Here is a 20,341-nt window from a genome sequence, read left to right on the forward strand (position 1 = left end):
TACAGGTTCTCTCTGAATGTGTCACAGTGTGGTTTAGATTCCATAGCCTGGTCTATGGCAGATTGGCTCAAAGAAGTAAGAAGTAGGGTATATGTGCCTTCTTTGCAACTCCATTTCTTAAATCTGAGATTAAGAGCATGACTGAGAGAAAATGCTTGAGAAGGTTAATTTATGTTTGTATCTAATGAGGAGAACATGGTGATGATTTCCATGATGGAAAAGCATGTAACTGTTGTTTCCTCTTTCCTTTCCTTTCATCACACAACAGAAAAGGAAGAAGAATACGAAAGCTTCAATCTCTGAGCTTCTGGATGACTTAAGTTCAGTGCCAACCACTCTTGATCATTCTCTGAATGCTGAAACAGCAGCTAAAAACAACCAAGCAGGACAAAATCAAGCTGAACTGGCCAAATCAGAAAGGGGGTCCACTGAAGATGGTGGGCATCAGAATAAAAGCTGTAATCCATTGAACTCTGATCAGAATCTGGAAAGTGGGACCAAAAATCCCAGTGATACCACTGATATCACATTTCATTCAGAACAAGCACTAGAAAAAGGCAATAAAAATGGTGCAGCAGTTCCAGGGGAGAAGGTGGAGAAGGATGTTGTAGTTGATGAACAGCTACCTTCTAGTGGAGAACAAAACAATGTTCGTTCTTCTGTGACTGAAAACTCACTAGAAAATGAAACCATTGGGGCTTCAGTTGGTGATACAAAGCCATACATTTCCACAGGAGATGCAGAAAACATATCAGACCATCACTTAAATGTGACCTCATCTGAAAATATAGATGCAAATTCCAGTGCGGAGGATCAAAATTTGATTAAGACACCTTTACCAGAATCTCAAACAAAACAGAGTTGTAAGACAAAAGCTGAAAAAAGAATCAAACAAGAGGAAAAGGATTCTGGCACAAAGGTAAGACTGGGAAAAGCTACACCTTCCAGTCCGTTGAATTGGTTTTGCCACCCAGGGAGGGGAGGGTGGTCACTTGCCTGCAAAATAAATGTGCTATAAACCTTTTTGTGGTAATAAAATTGGCCACAGCTTGTTTTGTTGAAAACTGTCAAAGGAAGCAGAGGTGCAGCAAAGGATAGGGATCCTGAACACTGGGCAGTACTCTAGCTGGACCTAATACATACCTTCCCCCAGGCCAGGGTGGGGTGGGGAACCAGGAGCAGCAAGTCAGTTGGGTGCTGGCTGCGAACTGGATCTCCCCTTGCTGTCAGGGGATGTAGGCCATCCAGCAGCCCTTGCGACAACATGCGACAACAAGGCATGCGACAACAAGGCCTGTCCCACCCCTAAGGCCCAGTAGGGGGCCCCCAATAAAGGAGAGGTAGGTACGCAGGCTCCACCTCCCCCGCCAAAAGGATCAGCTCTTGTGCACAATCCACCAAGTTGTGGCAGGATAACAGAACAACAACTCAAATGTCCTTAACAATAAAAATGCTAGTGAGCCATTCACTGGAGGGAGGGAGGAAGGGAAGAGCCATTGAGCATGGGGAGAAGAGGTGGAACTGCCATGCATGACTGCGCCCATCCCCAGTCCACCCCATTGACACATACCAGCCAGCCTTTACTGGCTTTGTCCTCCAGGCATCATGTGGCCCGCATGGAGGAGGCTCTCAGCCTCAGCACTCCCAGGGCAGCAAAGACTGTGCTGCACTTTCTGATTGTGTAGAAATGCTGTGGGGCAATGGCTTTTTTCTCTTATAAATATGGTTGCTTCTCATATGGCATTGCTGCCGACAATCAGTAGGCTGGCATGCCCAGATCTGCAATGGGTTGAGTTACTGGGTTCTCTTCTGTTGAATTAGAAATTCCACAACTGAAAATCAGCAGTGTGAAAATGAGCTTTGACATGGCCCAGCTTTTCACATTACCTGGCTCTACAACTTAGCCAGCTTTTTAATTGGCTTTACAAAAACAAGCAATCAGACCTAGATATGTGCAAGTAGGATTTTTAACTTTGCTACAGTTATGTGACTGCCTTATTACTTCTAAGCATATGTGAAACATATATTACAGAAAATAAAGCAGGAAGAAAAAGCAACTGAAAAGGGGTATGCCTGTGAGAAAGCAACAACTCCAATAAAAGGAACTGGGGAGAAGGGGGAAGCTAGTGCAGCAAATGAGAAAAAGCAACAAAAAGCAACTGAAAAGGGGAATACCTGTGAGAAAGCAGCAACCCCAATAAAAGGAACTGAGGAGAAAGGGGAAGCTCATGCATCAAATGAGAAAAAGCAACAATTTGATCAGAACAGTAAGAACCAACAGAAAAACAGAAGGTATGGTTGTTGCTGTTGTAGAAGTGGTGTTTAAAATGGCCAGCATCAGCTAATAACAGTTGGAGATGGATTTCTTTTCAGAGCAGGATTTATTTAGAAAAGCACCCATAAAGCAGATGCTACTAAATCAAATAGGCTGCAAGTGTTGTGGGTAGTTTGGGGCTATATTTGTCTTTTTATGTTTTAAAGCATTTTTTGGAATTTCTGGACACTTCATATGTCAAAAGCTACATTTTGTACAAGATGGGAATGTATATGTTTGTATGTTAAAGTCTGCAGTGGCTGAACCTCAAAAGTCAGTTGGTTGTTGGATCAGTCAGGAGTTTTGTTTCTGAGTCTGGAAAAAAGCATCATTATTCCCCAAAAGGAGTTTGTGGGTAATATTCAGACCTTAAACAACCTTGTCTGTCTTCTTCTGTGACATAAGCTAATTACTAAAGTTGGAGAGAAGAAAATCCTCCGTTCCATACTCACTGTAGTTCAATGAATTTACATTGTACAGCTGAACAAGATTTTCTGTCGGACCGCTAGAACTGAGCTAGCTTATGAACTAGCAGTGTGACGCTCTCTCAATATATGAAATAAGGACAATTTCTGTCCAAATTATAAATAATTCAGCAGACTGGAAGGTATAGCCTTTCCCAGTCCAAGCATAGGCTGTGTAATCCTGCGGATGGGGCCACGATAATGGCGCCTTAACTAGAGAATTCTTCCTACAATTTTTGTCCCAACCTTTCTCTATGACTTCTCTATGTTCAAAATATGCTAAAATTGTTCCATTGAGTCCAATATTCTTCTGTAGTCAGTTGTACCCATGACATTAAACCCATATTCAGTCTTAAAGTGGTTCAGTACTTCAGACTTTTATTTTGATGGAAGAAACTGTGGCTATTAATTCCCAACAGTCATGCATTTGTGAAACCTTAACAATGTTAAGATACTATGGCCATTTCCACATGGGCTATTTGCCCCAGCTCCGTTGTTTTTGGGGAGTATTTTTGCTTCCCCACGGCATCATGGTACATTCATGCAGCTCCCAGGCATGGATTTTATTTTGTCTTTCCCAAACTGGTGAAATGTGAAAGATTGTGAAAGATCGCTGCAAAGCCTGGATGGTTCCCATCTGTGTAGGAAATGTTATTTTCCTAATCTAGCCCACATGGCAACTGTTGTTCTTTCCCCTTCCTCTGGCTATTATTATTCTTCCTGCCATTGGCGGTTGACTTTAATATTTTGATATCACTGCAACAATTTGTGTTCTAGGTTCTTTGAAGTTCCATTAACTTCTTTGAAGTTAAATTAAAAAATAAAAGTGAGTCTTTCCAGCCCCTTTCATTGTAGAAATAAAGGGAAAAGGTATATCTTTACAGTGAGAAGGGCTGCAGCCTTAAAAAAATTAACGTTGGGAATTAGAGAACCTGATACACATAGCATTATAATGCCTTAATGGTATTCAGTTACTGTTTAAAGTTGTTGAGGTGAGGAGAGGTGACTTCTGCCAAGTGACTGGGGTAGGGACGCCAAGGATGAATTTGCCTGTGGAAGCCCCGGGCTATGTCAGCAGGTGCAGCAGCAGTGGAGAAACTGCACAAGCCTGTGTCTCCCTGTAAAATTTAGCTAATAGTTTAGGAATCTGATTCCTGTTGTTTCACAGGTTAAATATCTGCTGCTTTTTGTAAAAAAATTCCTTTTATTAACAAATGAACTTTTACTGAAGTATTCTTGTATTTTCTGGAAGTTTATTATCTGTTTTTCATGTCCCTTCTCCGCTTTTGTGTTCCTTCCCTCTAAATTGTAGAGTTTTAATATTAAATCACCGTATTTTGGGACAATTTTATCAGTGAATTTTTATCCATATTCTTACCTAAACTTTATTCATATCTTCCAGAACAAATAATGCTGACTTTCTTTACTCGCTGTTGCAGCCAAATGAACTTCGGAGATGATATTACAGTATACTTTCATGCCATACTGTCTAAGGACTTCAAACTGGATCCCAAGAATCATAAAGTGTTTGTCAGGGCACAAGGCATTTCTGGATATCGGGACTGGAATAATGTCTGTGAGCTGACTTGCTCAGAGTAAGTACCATTTCATATTCAGGATTTAATAGTGAGAAGTCAAGTCTTTTTAGAAATGTTTTGGCAAGGTGTATCGTTTCTACTACAACTGTTAATGTTTTTCCAGTGCCTCCGTCTAGACTAGTGATTTGCCTTCTGTTTAAGCTATGATGTTCCTTACACTATAGTAGCTAACATTTTCATTAGGTTAGGTGAAGCCCATATGTACCAGTCAAAAGGTTGTTGAAATAGAATCATAAGAAACACCCAAAACAGGCTATGTGGGTGACTTGCTTAATTGCTGAGATTATCGGAAGGACCATGTTTCACCACCATTCCTGAGAGTTCTCTCAGGTGCACTTGACAATAGCCTTGCCGTGGGAACAAAACTTGCTCTCCACTAGTTGTTCTAGATGATTTGGTCACAAGAAGAACCCAGTGATTGTTGCTGGCATTTTTTCTTATACTTCAAAGATTTGTCTAAGACAGTGTTCCTCAACTTTCCTTAATGCCATGACCCTTTAATACAGTTCCTCGTGTTGTGGTGACCCCCAACCCTAACATTTATTCATTTTGCAGATGGAGAACACTGATGCAGAGAGTCTTAGGTGACCCATGTGAAAGGGTCGTTCGACTCCCAAAGGGGTCCCGACCCCCAGGTTGAGAACCACTGGTCTAAGGAATCCTGTGTTTCTATTTGGTTTGATTTATTTTATTATATTTATGTTTCCCTTCACCTTGTGAGCTTAGGGCAACTTCCAAAATTTAGAAGACAATCAAAACATTAAACCATAAAGACCAACAGTTAAAACTGAGTTGGGGAATAAAATTGGATTCCAATAAAACGCAACTTTTAATAACTCTGCCAATAAAAACAATAGAGAAGGGGAGAAGAGGGATGCCTTTTGGATGGTACATCTGTAGCTGGCTCAACCATAAGCCCGGTGGAACAGCTCTGTCTTACAGGTCCTGTGGAGTTTCGTTAGGTCCCGTAGGGCCTGGATCTCACTAGACAGAATATTCCATCAGGGTGGAGCCAGGACCGAGAATGGCATGGCCCTTGTCGAGACCAGCTGGACAACTTTCGGGCCAGGTACCACCAGTAGATATGAGAAGATACATAGGAAGGAATAAAGTGGAGCCATACAGCCCAGAAACCACACAAAACTCCCAAGTGGAGCTGCATGTAATTATTATAAAAAGTGTATGTTAAAATATTAATAATGGAACCTAGAGGATAATGGAGAGAAAAGAGAATAAAACTGAGGGGGTTTGGTCTCTGTGTGTGGGTATTTGTTGCTTGATTTGCTTTTCCATCAGTGAAGGATGCTATCCTGAAATGGATTACTCCCCTTACTGATTAGACAGGCAGTGATCTTTGCAGTGCTTCTACTTATGTTAAGGGGCGAACCCCAATCTATGGTCTGCCTTGCTCTGCATTGGACAAAGCTCCCCCCCCCCAACAAGAGGAAATCTAGTTTAGGCAAGTGGAGGTGTAATTAAGAAGATGCCAAAATGTTTCAAAAAGTCCTTCAGCAGTTGCCTCCCTGGTTCTTCAGTTGCAGACCACAAGGACATTCTGTCCAAGGCAGGAGAGCTTGGCAGCATACCTAGCCACCAGAATGTTTGGAGCAGATATCATGCCCATGCTGGCTCCCCATGTTGAAGGAGTACTTGGTGTGCTTCAACTGACAAAATAACCTGCCAAAGTTCCTCTTACCCCTCTTCATGAGGCCTTGGCTGGCATGAGAGCCTTTCAGACTGCCAGTGCCATCTCAATAGCAGCTGCAGAGGAAATGCTGTTGGAGCAAATGGGCTATGCTTTCAATCCAGGCATTCCAAAACCCTCCAAGTCAACTCAAGTGGGCCAGAGAAATTCTGAGGCTTTGGGACTCATAATAATTGTGAGCAATAAGAGTTCTCACTCTAGCTTCGTGCTCTGATTAGAAGACATTGACATACATACCAAAATAAAGGGGAGGGGCCAGTCCTAGGAGGCTTAAAACGCTGGCTGGTGACATTCTGATATTTCCAGAATTGCTTGGTACCCATTTACTGGTATCACAGATACCATCTGGACACTTAAATATATCTGGAAAATACTGATGAGGTATTTGGGGTGGTGGGGATATGTATTTGGACTGGAAATATCTGAACACAAATTTCTAGTGTGAACCATTTAATGATACTTACCTTCTTTTCTGCTGATGAGAAGAAATCCTCATGGTAAGTCCAGTGTTTCAAAGTCCAATGTTTCATTCTGTTCATCCACCTAGTATGTATTTTGGCCTTATAACTTATTTTTGGTAGCCTTTTTTTCTGTTTAACTTCGAGCTTTAAAAAACCTGTTTAAGGAGATGTTTTCACTTGTAGAGAGGAAGTTGCTCTGTGATCCTTAAGGTATTCTCCTTCCTGTGATCCATGGAGGCAGGAAATAGGTTTCAATTTTCTATCTCCAGTGAGGATGGAACACCTGCCACCTTCCTTTTTTTCCCTTCCTGCCTTGTCGCAAGTTCAGGGCTTCCAGAGAGCTCTTCAGTTTTTCTTTCCGTTGAACTCCAGAGTTGCTTTTTTATCTTGTGTGTCTCTCTTCTGTCCCTCTCTGAGCCAATGAAAAAACTCTTGTTTCTGCTTTTTCTTGGTTCTGTCCCTGCCAGCTGCGCCTTCAGCAGCAAAAAATGACATCCCTTCTCCCTAGTCCCTGTCCCAGCGCCCTGTCCTCCATGCCTTTGGTTTCTGCCAACATACCTCTAGCTCACCCAGGTCTTTTTGTGTCTTTCTGCCCCTCCATATTCCACTTCTACTTTCTCTCTCCCTCTCTGTGCCTCAGCTGTGAAGACCCTTCTGGTTACAATTCCCACTGCCTCCATCTGTATCCCTTATCTGCTCCCTGTTCCCTCTTTTTGCTCCCTCTTGCATCTCAGTCACAGCTTTGGAGTTCAGTGTGACTCACAGCTGCCTACTTTGGGCAGCTTTCAGTTTTCCCTAGTGCCCTAATTTTTTCCAGAACCCAGAAATATAAGCCTTGATTACACTGCCTTCTTCCTACCTGGATATCTTTGTTTATAAGTGAGTCTTTTTAAGAGGATACCATTCCCCTCTGTGGTTGTTTTTCTTTTTAAAAAATTCATTTTTTTCATTATGCTGTGGGATCCTATAAAAGATTGTCTTCTTTGGGAGGATGGAGGCAAAGGGAAATCTTGAGGGAGAACAGGATCCACTGGATATGATAGAGTTGGGATTGTAGGGAATGACAGCGTTTCTTGGTCCACGTAAGCTGGGGAAGGAGGTATGAACAATTCTGCACTCCTGTGGAATTTGAGATTTGCATCACAAGATGAGACAAAATGAGATGCTGGGTCTGGGAGTGAGAGTGATAGTAGAAACTGCTGATCCTCTTGAGCAGTAAGATGGAGGTCATGCTGTCACTATTATTTATTTTGAATATTTTTTATCCTGCCTCTCCAAAATCTTACTCGAGGTTGGCTAATGAAACAAAGACCTAAACCTCTGATGCCTCTACCAAGACTAATTTAGTTACTTGGCTGTTTCTAGGAGGTAAACTTTTCAGAGAAAACTTTGACAAGAAGAAGGTCATGCCCTAGACGAGTTAGAGAGGGGATCAGACATCTAAGCAATATGACTCCCATGATTCACACTGGTCCTTACCCAGATTTCATAATTACTTTAAAAAATCCTTTTGGTTCAGATTCAGACAGGTATGGACTATCTAATCAAGGCCATTCCATCAGTCAAAATCTCACTCTAGGTAAATCAAACATACACATACCAACTAATGCCACACAGTTGCAATAAGAACAGCTACAGTTCTTTTCTTGAGTTTGGAACCTCTCTGCTTTTAACAGATGAGCTCAAGAGACTGTCTTCAATGGATACTAAATTGAATTAATCTCAACCCCACAGGACAGATTCCTGAACTCTGTAGTTCCCAAGTCTCTAGAAAGTTGGATTCCATTTCCACAAAATGGATTCCATTACCTCAAGTTTGGGTGGCAGGTCCTATAATTGATTGTAGAACCTTAAGGGCAAGGTTGGCTGGTGGTTCTCCCACCTGTTTTGGATGCATTGCTTGGTAAGATCCTAAACATCTCAGAGTGAAATGTTCCAATGAAAATGGAACATTGGAAGTCCCATGAAAGTTCATTTCTGTTGAAGCAGGGCACTCTAGATCCACCATCTTTCAGTGATGTCAGCAGCCTTTGGATGAGACATATATGTCCATGGGTGGGGAAATAGCTGCCAAGCCAAACTTACTGTGACTTCCTTTGCTCTTTTTCACTGTTCTTTCCACAGCACTTTACTGTATTCTCTTCTATGGTTCTCTATATATGGTCAAGCTCCAGCCGGTTCCGATGTTTGTCAATTGAGTAACACTTTTTCTGGTTAAAAAGGCCAGTGATTCTGGCCTCTAAGAGAAATGCTTCACAGTCAGTGACTGAGCTGCAAAACTCTCCAGACTGAAGATAGAGGAAATTACCTTGGCATTGGAGGGGGAAAAGAGTAACTTTCTGCTTTCTGGGATCGTGGGAAGGAGACAATGCCAAATGTCTCGAAGTGTCCTCTTCTATTTTAAGTAAAAGGACCCTTCACATAAGGCCAGTGTTCTATTCTCTGCCTTGTTGTGATGACATCATCATTCTACATTATTATGATTTTTTGTTTGGATGTTAAACTTTTAAGGTGAATAGGTTCAAAGTCCCTAGTGATACAAACAAAAGTACTAATTTGTTTTGATGTTGAATAGATATATCTAAAAGGATATTGCTATACTTTTATTACACCCTTCCCCCAAGGAGTTCAGTTCTATGCTGGGGGCGGGGGGGTGTTGTTGTATATCAGTAAAACTGCTAAACAGTGAATTATATTCATGGTCTTTTAAATTTTTCATTATAATGTGCATGTTTATGTGATATGATCTAGAAGCACACTTCACTTCAGCCCATTATGTTTTGAGATGAAGTATGAGAAAGACCACTGTTTTCCTTCATAGTTTTTCTCAGGGCAGTAGAGGTATTGCTTGCCTTTTCAAAAAGCATGTGAACATATGTACACATCCATTCTGTTTTCAAACAGGAATCTTGGACAGCATGGCTACTTGCTTGAAGGCTGGGTTACTATTTCTAAGGATAACATGAATAAATGGATTCCCTATAAATACTATGTTTTGTGTGGCAAGGGAAAATGGGAATTCATTTATAAAGTTTGTCATGAAGGGCAAGTTGTGAATCGTTGTATGTTCATACCACAGGATAAACTAAGTGGTACAGGTAAGAAATCGTTCCTGGTATACAAGTGATTTTGGTAATAGGAACAGACAAGTGGGAAACTGCAGGGAGTTGTGGGAGGCATCTCATTTCTACTTCCCCCACTATTTCATCTTTTTTCCTTTCCTGTAAGCCCCCATAGCCTCTTCATTTTTTCCTGATTCCTTCTAGGGTTGCTGATTTCCTGAATGTTGGGGTAGAACCTTGGAAGGGCAAGCTTTGTGGAGGAAAGTGATGTCAGCAGGATACATAGAGTCCATCCTCCGAAGCAGCCATTTTCTCCAGGGAAACTGAACTCTGTCATCTAAACAGCAGTTGTAGTTCTCGGTGATATCCAACCTGCACCTGAAAGTTAGCAACCCTCGTTCCCCTGCAGGAAATGACTGCTTTGGAGGCTGGAGTCATTATAACCCTCTGAGGTCCCTTCCTTTTCCAAACCCAGCTCCCAGATTCCAATCCCCCAAATCTCCAGGTATTTCCTTACCTGGAGTTAGTAATGCTATTTCCTTCCCAGCAAACAGCCAGCATATCTTTATCTCCTCCTCTCATCTTCCCCCACCCCAGCAGCCTCTAACTAGGAAAACTAACTTGGTTATGTAGTGCCGGCCCCTGGGCCCAGTTGCATGGTGGGGAACTCCCAAGGACTTGTGGGGTGACCCCTCGCTTTTCCTGTATAACCTCCCCACACAATTAGGTCTTTCCACCCTCCTTATAAACCCTCCCCATCCTCTCTTTTTTTTTTGCCTCATTCTGACCTTGTCAGCCATTCACCAACCTTTCTTTTATCTGCTTTCTATCTTTGGCCATATTTATTATTTATTTATACCCCACCGTTCTCCATAGTTCGGATCAAAGCAGCTTACATTTTTCTTCTCTCCTTTTTATTCTCACAATAACCCTGTGAGGTAGGTTAGGCTGAAAATATCACTAATCCCAAATCATCCAGTGAGCTTCTGCAGGAAATTTGGGATTTGAACCTGGATCTGCCAGACCCCACTCTGAAGCTCTAATGGCCACCCAGCACTGGCTTTCATAGGGTAGCTGCTGTTGAAGAGTAGTAAGCAGCCAGGCCTAGTTGAGTCATGCAAATCAGGTGATATCAACCCAGTTTCTCAACCTGGAGCTGGCAAGCCTAGCCAAGGTTGGCGGCCAAAGGCTAAAACTGACCTAGAAACTGACCCGCTCCCTTGCCTTTTACTGACAGAACCAAGCCTGGAGTCTGTGGTTATCTGGTAACAGCCACTGAGGGAAATCCATTGCATAAAGCTGCAGGAGCGCCTTTTGAACATTTTGGGTATTTAAAAAAAAACCATCCAATTTTTCCCACCAGATTTCACTTTTTTTTTTGAAAACTTGGACCCCTTTTCAGGTTTTTTTTTAAATCTATCTTGCCCATTCACAGCTCCTGTCACTGGATTTAAATATCCTCCGATTTGATTGCCTTTGCTATTAGAAGCTAAGCTATTAATTGGTACCCAGTAAATAAAAACTGGAAAAAAAAACTTTGCACGATATGGTATGTATAGTGTACATGTCGCTGGAGAAATGGTCTTGAGACAAAATCCTGGTTGTTGAAAGAACTCTGTTAATCAACTGTGTAAAATTACTATTATTTTATTTTAATTATTGTATCCCTGAAAAAACTGTTGACTTTTGTGATAAACCTTTCCATTGTATAAATGAAATCCAATGTGAGTGCAAGAAAAAGATCAAATTGTAATATAGAAGTCCTGATTTGTTAATGACCTAATATAATTATGTCATTAGTATATGTGGAAAAGGACTTGCAGAAAGAGCTTGCAGAATCAGGGAAAATTGTGTAAGTCTGTTCGTATGCATGTTGGTACGCATCTTGAAGACTTGAAAAAGTATTATGCAGCTGTGTAGAAACTGAGTAGGAAGGTGGTGATATGGATGTCAGTTCTGACAGACATGGACAATTTGACATTTCCTCTCTTACATGATGGAATCTTATGAACTTTGCAGGACAATAAAGTTGGATCCTTCTACTCTGCAGGATTTTCCACTGGTGGAAAGGATCCTCTTCTACTGGGGGAGGGTGTCTTCCACCAGTAAGAAGACTCTGCTTTAGCTGAGCAGAGTTATGATACCCAGTCTTATGTCTCTTTTCATAAAATCTAAACAAAATGTTTGTTTTAACAGAATGGCACCAGTATGATGATATAATATGTGCTGACCCTGATTGGTGGAACCGTGTTAAAGAGCGTATTCCAGGAATGAAAAATGCCGAGAAAAATGTTGTGGAAGGGAAGCAAATAGCAGCAAAAGTAATGCTGAAGGGCCTCTTTAGTATGCTCCACTCTTGGACTCCTATCAATGTCAAGAATTTTTTCCAACAATTCTATCAGTTTTATTCGGTGAATAGTAAACCATGGATACATGACGGGAGACCAGTTGTATGGACAGCTTTAGAGTTTGGAGCTGAACAGGTAACTGGAATAATGCCTTCTGAAGAAGCATTAGTTCCTTCTTTTGATACCTGTCCTTAAAGTTTCTTGTCCCTTTTCCCCCTTTTTTCATTGACATCAAAGTCAGTAAGTCAGATTTCTGCCATACACCATTTCTTCCCTTCTACTATATACAGAAAAAACAATCTTGTGATTATTACCTTTTCAGCACACTCGTGAACCATTTCCCAGCACAATTGCCTCTTTTAGGAGTAACCAAAGAAAGGCATCACTTGGCAGAAAACTAGCCAATTAGTAGATACTGTGAGAAAGAAGTGGATTGGAGAACTCTGCACAAGTTGAGACTGGAGACAAGGAGAGCTGGAATGGGTTAAAGCTTGTTCTTCCTAGCTCCTTCACCGGTGTATCATGGTGGAGGTGTATTTGCTGATTTGGCCACATCCTGCCACCAGAATTTCTGGATTCCACCTCTTTTTCCAATTTGATTAGATGTGTGGACTATCCAGGCGTGAAATGGCAAGTTACTTAAGGCCCTACAAGATGCCTGTTAGCTTCTACTTGGCAGTTGTTCAGGATCATTTGACGTTATACTCTTGCACTGCCTTTTCAAAGTTGTGTCCCTGTGGCGAAATGTGAGCACAATGTTCAGCAATATTTTATGTGAGCTTATATATTAACGGTAAGCTGCATTGAGCAAGTCTTGAAGAGACAACATAGGAATGTGAAAGCAGCCTAAGATGTATACATTTGTTTTTCACAATGACCTACTAATATCTCTTTAGAGGATAGTATAAGTGAATGTTTTGTTAAGACCTTTAGATCCATAAGCAAAATTACTTTTAGAGAAAACAGGTGATTTTTTGGAATTGGGTTTTATTATTATTTTCCTCTTTTATTCAGGTGAAACAGTTGATATTGGATTACTTAAGAGAATCAGCTTGTCAGTTTATTGACCAGAACAGTACAAATTCCTCATCTCACAACACATTAGTTCGGGATAAACTTGGCCTAGCATTAATCTTCCTTCAGTTAGGAGAACGTTACAATCTTCCAATATCAGATGGGGATCTGATACAACTATGCAGAAGTCTATGTTTGGAGAAGCCACGAGAAGAAGTAAAGAATGAAATCCATTCTATCAAAGATGTGTTTTCAGATTCCCTGTGGTATGTGGTGTATATAACTTGGAGTTTGAAAATTGATGGCTTGGAGGTGAATTGTATCTGAAATTACTGTCATTTCTGGGTCTTTGCATTACTTAGTTGTGATCATAGTAGTCTTATGATGGACAAAAGTCCTTATGCCTCTATCTCAGTTGAGGTACAGCTTTTAAAATTTCTGCCTAAGTATCTAGAGCAGGGGTAGGGAACCTGCGGCTCGAGAGCCGCATGCGGCTCTTCTGCCCTTGCACTGCGGCTCCACGAGCCAAGCCGCTGGCCCCATCCTTGCCCGCCCTGCAGGCAGCAGGCTGGGCGCACCAACTGCCCGCAGCCGGCTTCCCCTCTCGCCTGCCCCATTGGAGCGGGGCGGGCGTTTTCCCGGCGGCCGGCGAGGCCGAGCCGCTGGCCCCATCCTTGCCCACCCTGCAGATGCATCCATGCACTTCTCAGAATGAGTGGAGTAAAAGGTAAAAAAACCCAATATATACAGTGTTATCTTTATTTTAAATGTCAAAAATTATTTGCGGCTCCAAGTGTTTTCTTTTCCCATGGAAAACGGGTCCAAATGGCTCTTTGAGTGTTAAAGGTTCCCTACCCCTGATCTAGAGTGATGGGTCACTGTGAGATAAAAAGTAATAGCCTTTTGAGAGCTGACCAAAAAACTAAAAGAAAAAGAGTGGCTCTCATAGTTGGATTTTAAAAGAGATTTTGCAGTGGCTTTTGTGTTTCTATGACCCAGTTGCAACACAAATTCAGTGAAATGTACAATAAACCAAAATAGTTCTGCAAATTGATCTAGTTGGGGGAAGCTGATAAAAGTAGAGTGGCCATGAATATGGAAGGAGTGTCACTATCAAATAAAATTCTGTTCTAGGGATCATTATTACCTTTTAGTTCTGGGATTATAGACTACACTTTAGCCTTTTCAGATCTTACATTCTTTTGCCTCTTTCAGGATTAAGCGTTGTTTGATTGACTTGTACAACTCCTGCATTGAAAAGCAAATCCACCAGTGGGTGTGGACAATCCCAGTTCATCATCTCTTCAGTGCTTCCATTGACTCTCATTGTTTCCATGTGAATTCTCTACTTGACTCTGAAGAGAGGTGGGCAGGCCTGGAAGGCCTCATGTTTGCTGAATACAGGAATAAGTGGCAGTACTCCAGAAAGAGGTAAGTGTCAGTGTATGGTCCTCCTTTCTTTCTGAATGGTTTATGTTCAGTGAGATCCTCCGGTCCCTTGTGAGGTGTGATCATATTTTTTGTATTTTAAATGTGAAGCACCTTTAAGTGACAGTGATGATTCAATTCACCACAGTTTGCACAGTAATTATAGTCTATATGACCGATTGGCTCTTGATCTCTAAAGCACCTTTTACTCCTGGCATGTGAGCGTTGTATGGAATCACACGCTTTAGTTTTTTAGCTGTGTGCAGCCTTGATGCCAGGGCATGGTATGTAAAGAAACCTTAGGCTTGCATATTGCAGTCACCTTTTCCCCTCCTTATTTGACGGTGACCAAGCATAGCTGCCCAGTTACCCTTTAAAGTCATATTTTTATAATAGAAATGTACAGTGAATAAGAAAAACAAAACACTTAACACTTTGAGCTGGTCACTTGAACTTTGGATGTGTGGAAGGCAGGGACTATAGCAAGTCCCCCCCCCCCCCCCCACCACCATAGATTCATTGTGCATTTCTTACCCAGGGTGGGATAACATTTTTACTTCTCTTCCAAAGATGCCATCTCCTTGTTTTCTGAAAATAAACATGGCATTTACTGTGATGGTTCTTTTTATCAGTTCTTTTTATCAGTAGATAGCTAGATGTTCTTTCCCACTTAGGTTGTGGCTAGGATCCTAATAGGGACCAATCCTATCCTCAGTGTTAGTCTATATCGTTCAAGTTGCACCTTGTACAGTTAGGGCACTGCTCTCATTTCACAAAAAGGACATTCTGTCGCTTTTCTCTGCTTTTCTGTGATAGCTGCTAAACTTAGCTTTCTCACATGGAACTGAAGGCATAATTTTGATAGTTGGGAAATGTTCCCATCATCCTATGAGGTGGAAAACAAGTTGCAATACTTCAGCTCCTCTTCCCTCTATAGTCACTCCTTTTCAGTTCTTTTCCTATCTCTGATTAGTCAGCAAGGAAACCTGAGAGCTCTGCTTTATTTTCCTACTGTGCTTTATGCGTTTATTTACTTTATAGTGTGCCTTTCTCAAAGGGATTGAAGGTGAGTTACACACAGTAGCATATTGCCAAGGGGGCGGGGTGGTGCATGATGTACCAGGCGTGCGCCTGTCCAGTGGCAGGGCGGGCAGGGGCACAGGACACAGCAGGGGTCCCCAAACTTTTTAAACAGGGGGCCAGTTCACTGTCCCTCAGACTGTTGGAGGGCCGGACTAAAAAAAACTATGAACAAATTCCTATGCACAAATGATTGTAAAATGTTTGATTTCACCTTTCAGCCTTTCTGTCATGGTCTATTTTTAGAACAGTGACCAAAGTATGTCAGGTACAGGGTGGGCTCCAAATATTGTTGGGGAGGCTGTGGAATACCTTCCCCTGTGAAAAAAAAAAGCAGAACTTTCCCAATGAGGCATTCCATCTAACCCAGGATCAGGTATCTTCCTGGGTTCTTTCCTCCCTAGCAGCCAGCGAGTGATTTGCCAGCCTGGCTGATGCCAATGGGAGTGAGGCGGAACAGAAAGCCTGAGAGCAACACATGGAGTAGCTGAGAGGGAAGGGCGGAGCAGGCGTTGCCACATGTAAGGTTTCCAACTCTGGGTCAGAAAATTCATGGAGATTTGGGGGTGCCATCCTGTAATTGCAATCAACAGCCGTTGGGGTGGGTTCCTCCTCTCCCTCGAGCCCCCACTGCACCTAAATGGAGCCATCACCACCATGCCTGGCGGGCCGGATAAATGCCTTCAGGGGGCCACATTTGGCCCCCGGGCCGTAGTTTGGGGACCCCTGGGACACAGGCATGCCCCGGGCGCAGCTCCCCCTTGGTCCGCCCCTGGTTAGACCGAGTCAATACAATAACAAAATGGGGCGTTCAATAAACAATGCATCATTGTTAGGATTGTAAAAGTCTAGAACCCACCAGAAACCCACAGAACTGAAGCAAAGCATAAGTATTAACATGACACAGTAAACAGTGCAAAAAGTACACAGTAGGATTCTACTTCTAGTATGCTGTCTTAGTGATATATATCACAGTCCCTTATTTATCCAAATAACTTTGTAAACAGTTTTGTGCAGTGCAATCCTATTTCCTATGCACTCAGATGGACAGTCTGGCAGCAAAACTGACTGTGCAGACAGTCACCATTACCAGACAAATGGAATATTGTCCTGCATATATCACAAAGAAATATTCTTTGGACTTAATTCTTTGGGCTCTGGGAATATATATGATGAGAATTTCTCCATGGAGAATGTGGATTCCTTATTCATGGCCCCTGATAGCGCAAGCCAACAAACTGTTCAAAATATTATGAAGCAATCAATGTCTAGTGGCAGCCTATGTAGTAAAATGCCTCTCTCCACCCCAGAGCATCAGAGCACATTTACTGTGTAGTGGCCACATCCACTACCTTTGACACAAACGCCCCAAAGACATTTGTAAAGCGGCTACATGGGCTTTTATATTTTGTATTTGTAAGCCACTACAAACTAGATACCATAGCCTCAGCTGACTTAGTTTTCAGGTGGAATGGCAAGTAGAATGTGTTTGTTTTCTTGTAAGTGATCTCAGCCTGGGATTCCTGTACAGCTATTGGACATCCCAACTTTTGACCTTTAAGGCCATGAGCGGCCTGGGATCTTCATTCCTCCAAAGCCACATTACCCCATAGGTTTCCCCAAGCAAACCTGAGGTAAGCAACTGCAAACCTCCTGGTGGTCCCCGTTCCTACTATTGTCAGATTGGCCTTTTCAGCCATGGCTCCTATCTGGTAGAATGCTCTGCCACCTAACATTAGGCCCCTGCAGGATTTGATGCACTCCCACAGGGCCTGTAAGACAGAGTTTCGCCAGGCTTTTGGCTGAGGCCTGAAAACTGAAATCAAAATCGTAATTGTTTTTATTCTTAATCACACTTGTTGCCGGCCCTAAACCCTATTTGCTTTAAATGGCATCTGTTGCAGGTCTTATTTTAACTCTGATTTGAAGTTTTTAAGCTTTTAGTTAGTTTTAATTTTAAATGTATTTTAACTAGATGAGATTGGATTTTAACTATTATAACTGTTTTAAACGTTTATTTAATCAAATTTTATATGTTACTACTGTAAACCACTCTGAATTCTTGTGGAGAGGGCAGCGTATAAATCAAATAAATAGACTGTTAAAACTATGATTTCAGTTCCAAATGAGAATAGAACATGGGTCTCTTACCATCAAAGTTCCTTCTATCTGAAATGTGAGGGCATTTTGTCCCACCCTTGTTTCAGGGGAGACGCACATTGTTTTGCTGACATGGAGAGCTAGTGTCCCTTTTGTCATGATATTAAAAAAAGAGAGTAAAGGTTCACAGAAAGGTAATCTTCTAAGTTAGCAGAAGTTTGCAAACCCCAAAGGCCGGAGACAAGTCAGTCTAGGGACGAAGGAGCAGTTAACCTTTAACATGATTGGTGAATTCAACTGTGACTCTAGAGCAGGGGTCTGCAACCTGCGACTCTCCAGATGTTCATGGACTACAAATCCCATCAGCCCCTACCAGCATGCTGGCAGGGGCTGATGGGAATTGTAGTCCATGAACATCTGGAGAGACGCAGGTTGCAAAACCCTGCTCTAGACCAATGAGAGGCTGATGCCCGGGCGGGGAAAAGTATCCAGTTGGATGTATGCATTGTATATGCTATGCTAAGACTGAGATAGAGAGAGTGTTAAGTTCAACTTTGTTATAGCTGAAGAGTTCTGTATAGCTGTATAGAATAGACTTGTGTAACCTTGCAACTGCTAAAGAAAACCTTCCTATGGAAAGAACATCTTGCGTGGAGAGTATTCTTTTCCAAGTGTGGTAGAAGGTTGCAGTGAGTGCAAGAAGACGAAACCTTCTCATCTTACAAGAGTGGCTCCCCTTTAAACTCTGCTGATACCTTTCCCATAAGACGCTCTCTGTTACTGTTGTATTTCAGTATGTTGTCTGCTTCAGTGGCTGCTTCTTTGAAATGTTTAATCTCTTGTAGTTACATTATCTATTAGTTAATGTAAAATAGTGTGTATTCTGGGGGTTCTGGAAGACTCAACATTGTAGTAGTAGCTACAGAGGGAGAAGGAATCGGAATGCAACTTGTTTCCCATCTCAAAAGATGATAGGAAACTATTAAAATTATGCACTCAAATTCAGGATAGGGGGAACCTTCACAGTAAGTGACCAGTGTTCTTTTGATACATTCTCATCCCCTCTTATCGTCTGTGATGTTGGCATTTTACCCCTCTGTTGTCTAGAAATGCTGCCCGACTTTTCTGTCCATACATGACTTTGGGGTAGATAGATCTTCAGTTTCCTTGATTGTTTCTAGGATTAATTACAGTTGGAGAAGGTAATCCTTCTCTGCTGCATTCTCTCTTTTGTTTTGCCTACTAAAGTAAAAACTTAGAATGTACAGCAAATCTACTGTAAAGTTTTCTGTGTATTTGATAACCCCCTCTGTATAAAAAGGTAATCTGTTGGGGGTTTTTTTGCAGGGAGTTACTGAAGCTAATGAAAGAAAAGAAGTCCTTGGTGCAAGGAGACAGAGCATTGTACAAGTCATGGTTCTCCTTGCTGCCTCTGAGGGACTTGATAGAGTTTCTCACTGACTTTTCGGCAGACCTCTTGGACTGTCTTGTGGGAACTTTTCATAGGTTGAAGAACGTGGAAACTCGATGGAACTATGAGGTTTGTTTCACTTCAACTCCTTTTATCTGCCTGCACAGTTGTCTCTATGTAATCTCACATCATGACAAATCATAGGCTAATCTCTGTATATAGCTCTTGAATCTTCCTTCTCTGGCCCTTCTCTTTCTTTCAGTTATGACATCAACTGCCACATGGAACAGATCTCTTCTGTGTTGTTCTGGATTACCCAGGATTCTGGGACTATGTTCCTATTTGCCAATATCGGTTTTGTCTTTTCACCTGTTTTGGAGTACCCACCCTTCAGAAAGATGGACATTCCATGCAGTGCTGGATCAAACATTAAGCATAATAAGCACGTGCTTAGGGCACCATCATCACAAATTTGTTTACCATTTTTTTACCATGGCTAAAAAAAGGTGTGTGTGAAAAAGGGACATCACCACCATAAAAAAGTTAGTTCAACTTCAGGTGAACTAGGGCCTCTCAATAAAGGTTTCTGTCACATATATGTATATATTACAGATAGAAACACAGCCAATATCCTTAACGAAAATGAATAAAGGTCAATGAGTGTCACCACCTAGGGAATGCCAATTCTGGCAGCTAAAGTTACTGACTATAAGCACATGCATTCATATCGTAGCAACCGCTGGGAGCAGCCAGTTTACTTGCAAACAAAGGGGCCAGAGCACTAAGGTTGGACTGCTTATGGTGTCAGTTGGACTCAATCCGGCCCTGATTTCATGACTAGACTTCTGCAAGTTTCAGTTCAACACAGACTTCTCAGGAGGAGCAGACTATTGTGGAGATGAGATCGCAAACAGGCCCAGTAGGCTGTAAGGCTGTCAGATAAATTGATACTAAGTTTGTACTCCATATAGTGATAAGAATTCTACTTGTCTTTCCACTCTACTCAGCAAAGAACCTTCAAAGAAAAGTGGGGAGCAGTCCCTTGCAAATTATTATTATTATTATTATTATTATTGATACAAAACAGTTATACACAGCAAACAAGATCAATATGCTGGATTTTGTATTACATCACACGTCGGACACTTCCCAAGCATCTAGGACTATGTGATGTATTGACGAATAATGCGTGCAGAGTCGAGTAGGGTGGCCTTTTGCAGCTGACATATGGTGATTTTGTCAGCGCCAATTGTTTTTAAGTGCCGTTCAAGATCTTTAGGCACTGCACCCAGTGTGCCGATCACCACTGGGACCACCTTTACTGGTTTGTGCCAGAGTCTTTGCAGTTCAATCCTT

The 20,341-nt window shown here is 41.9% G+C and overlaps 1 protein-coding gene across 1 annotated transcript; it reads left to right on the plus strand.

Moving 5' to 3' along the window:
- The first annotated feature begins 274 nt into the window (after positions 1–274).
- Positions 275–19,253, plus strand: LOC125434567 (E3 ubiquitin-protein ligase RNF213-like). The gene is made up of 10 exons (XM_048500067.1): positions 275–649; positions 2,033–2,067; positions 2,170–2,292; positions 4,218–4,373; positions 9,447–9,640; positions 11,801–12,087; positions 12,967–13,232; positions 14,182–14,397; positions 18,922–19,114; positions 19,248–19,253. The coding sequence occupies exons 4-10, from the start codon at positions 4,222–4,224 to the stop codon at positions 19,251–19,253; spliced, it is 1,314 nt and encodes a 437-aa protein (XP_048356024.1). The 5' UTR covers positions 275–649; positions 2,033–2,067; positions 2,170–2,292; positions 4,218–4,221.
- The last annotated feature ends 1,088 nt before the right edge of the window (positions 19,254–20,341 follow it).

This window comes from Sphaerodactylus townsendi, linkage group LG06 (genome assembly GCF_021028975.2).
Source record: "Sphaerodactylus townsendi isolate TG3544 linkage group LG06, MPM_Stown_v2.3, whole genome shotgun sequence".
NCBI lineage: Eukaryota > Metazoa > Chordata > Lepidosauria > Squamata > Sphaerodactylidae > Sphaerodactylus > Sphaerodactylus townsendi.

Excerpts from the sequence above, each read along its gene's own strand:
- LOC125434567 (XM_048500067.1), top strand. The coding sequence starts at position 4,222 with ATGAACTTCGGAGATGATATTACAGTATACTTTCATGCCATACTGTCT. Across the intron at positions 4,374-9,446 it reads TGTGAGCTGACTTGCTCAGA|GAATCTTGGACAGCATGGCT; the intron begins GTAAGTACCATT and ends GTTTTCAAACAG. Across the intron at positions 13,233-14,181 it reads GTGTTTTCAGATTCCCTGTG|GATTAAGCGTTGTTTGATTG; the intron begins GTATGTGGTGTA and ends TGCCTCTTTCAG.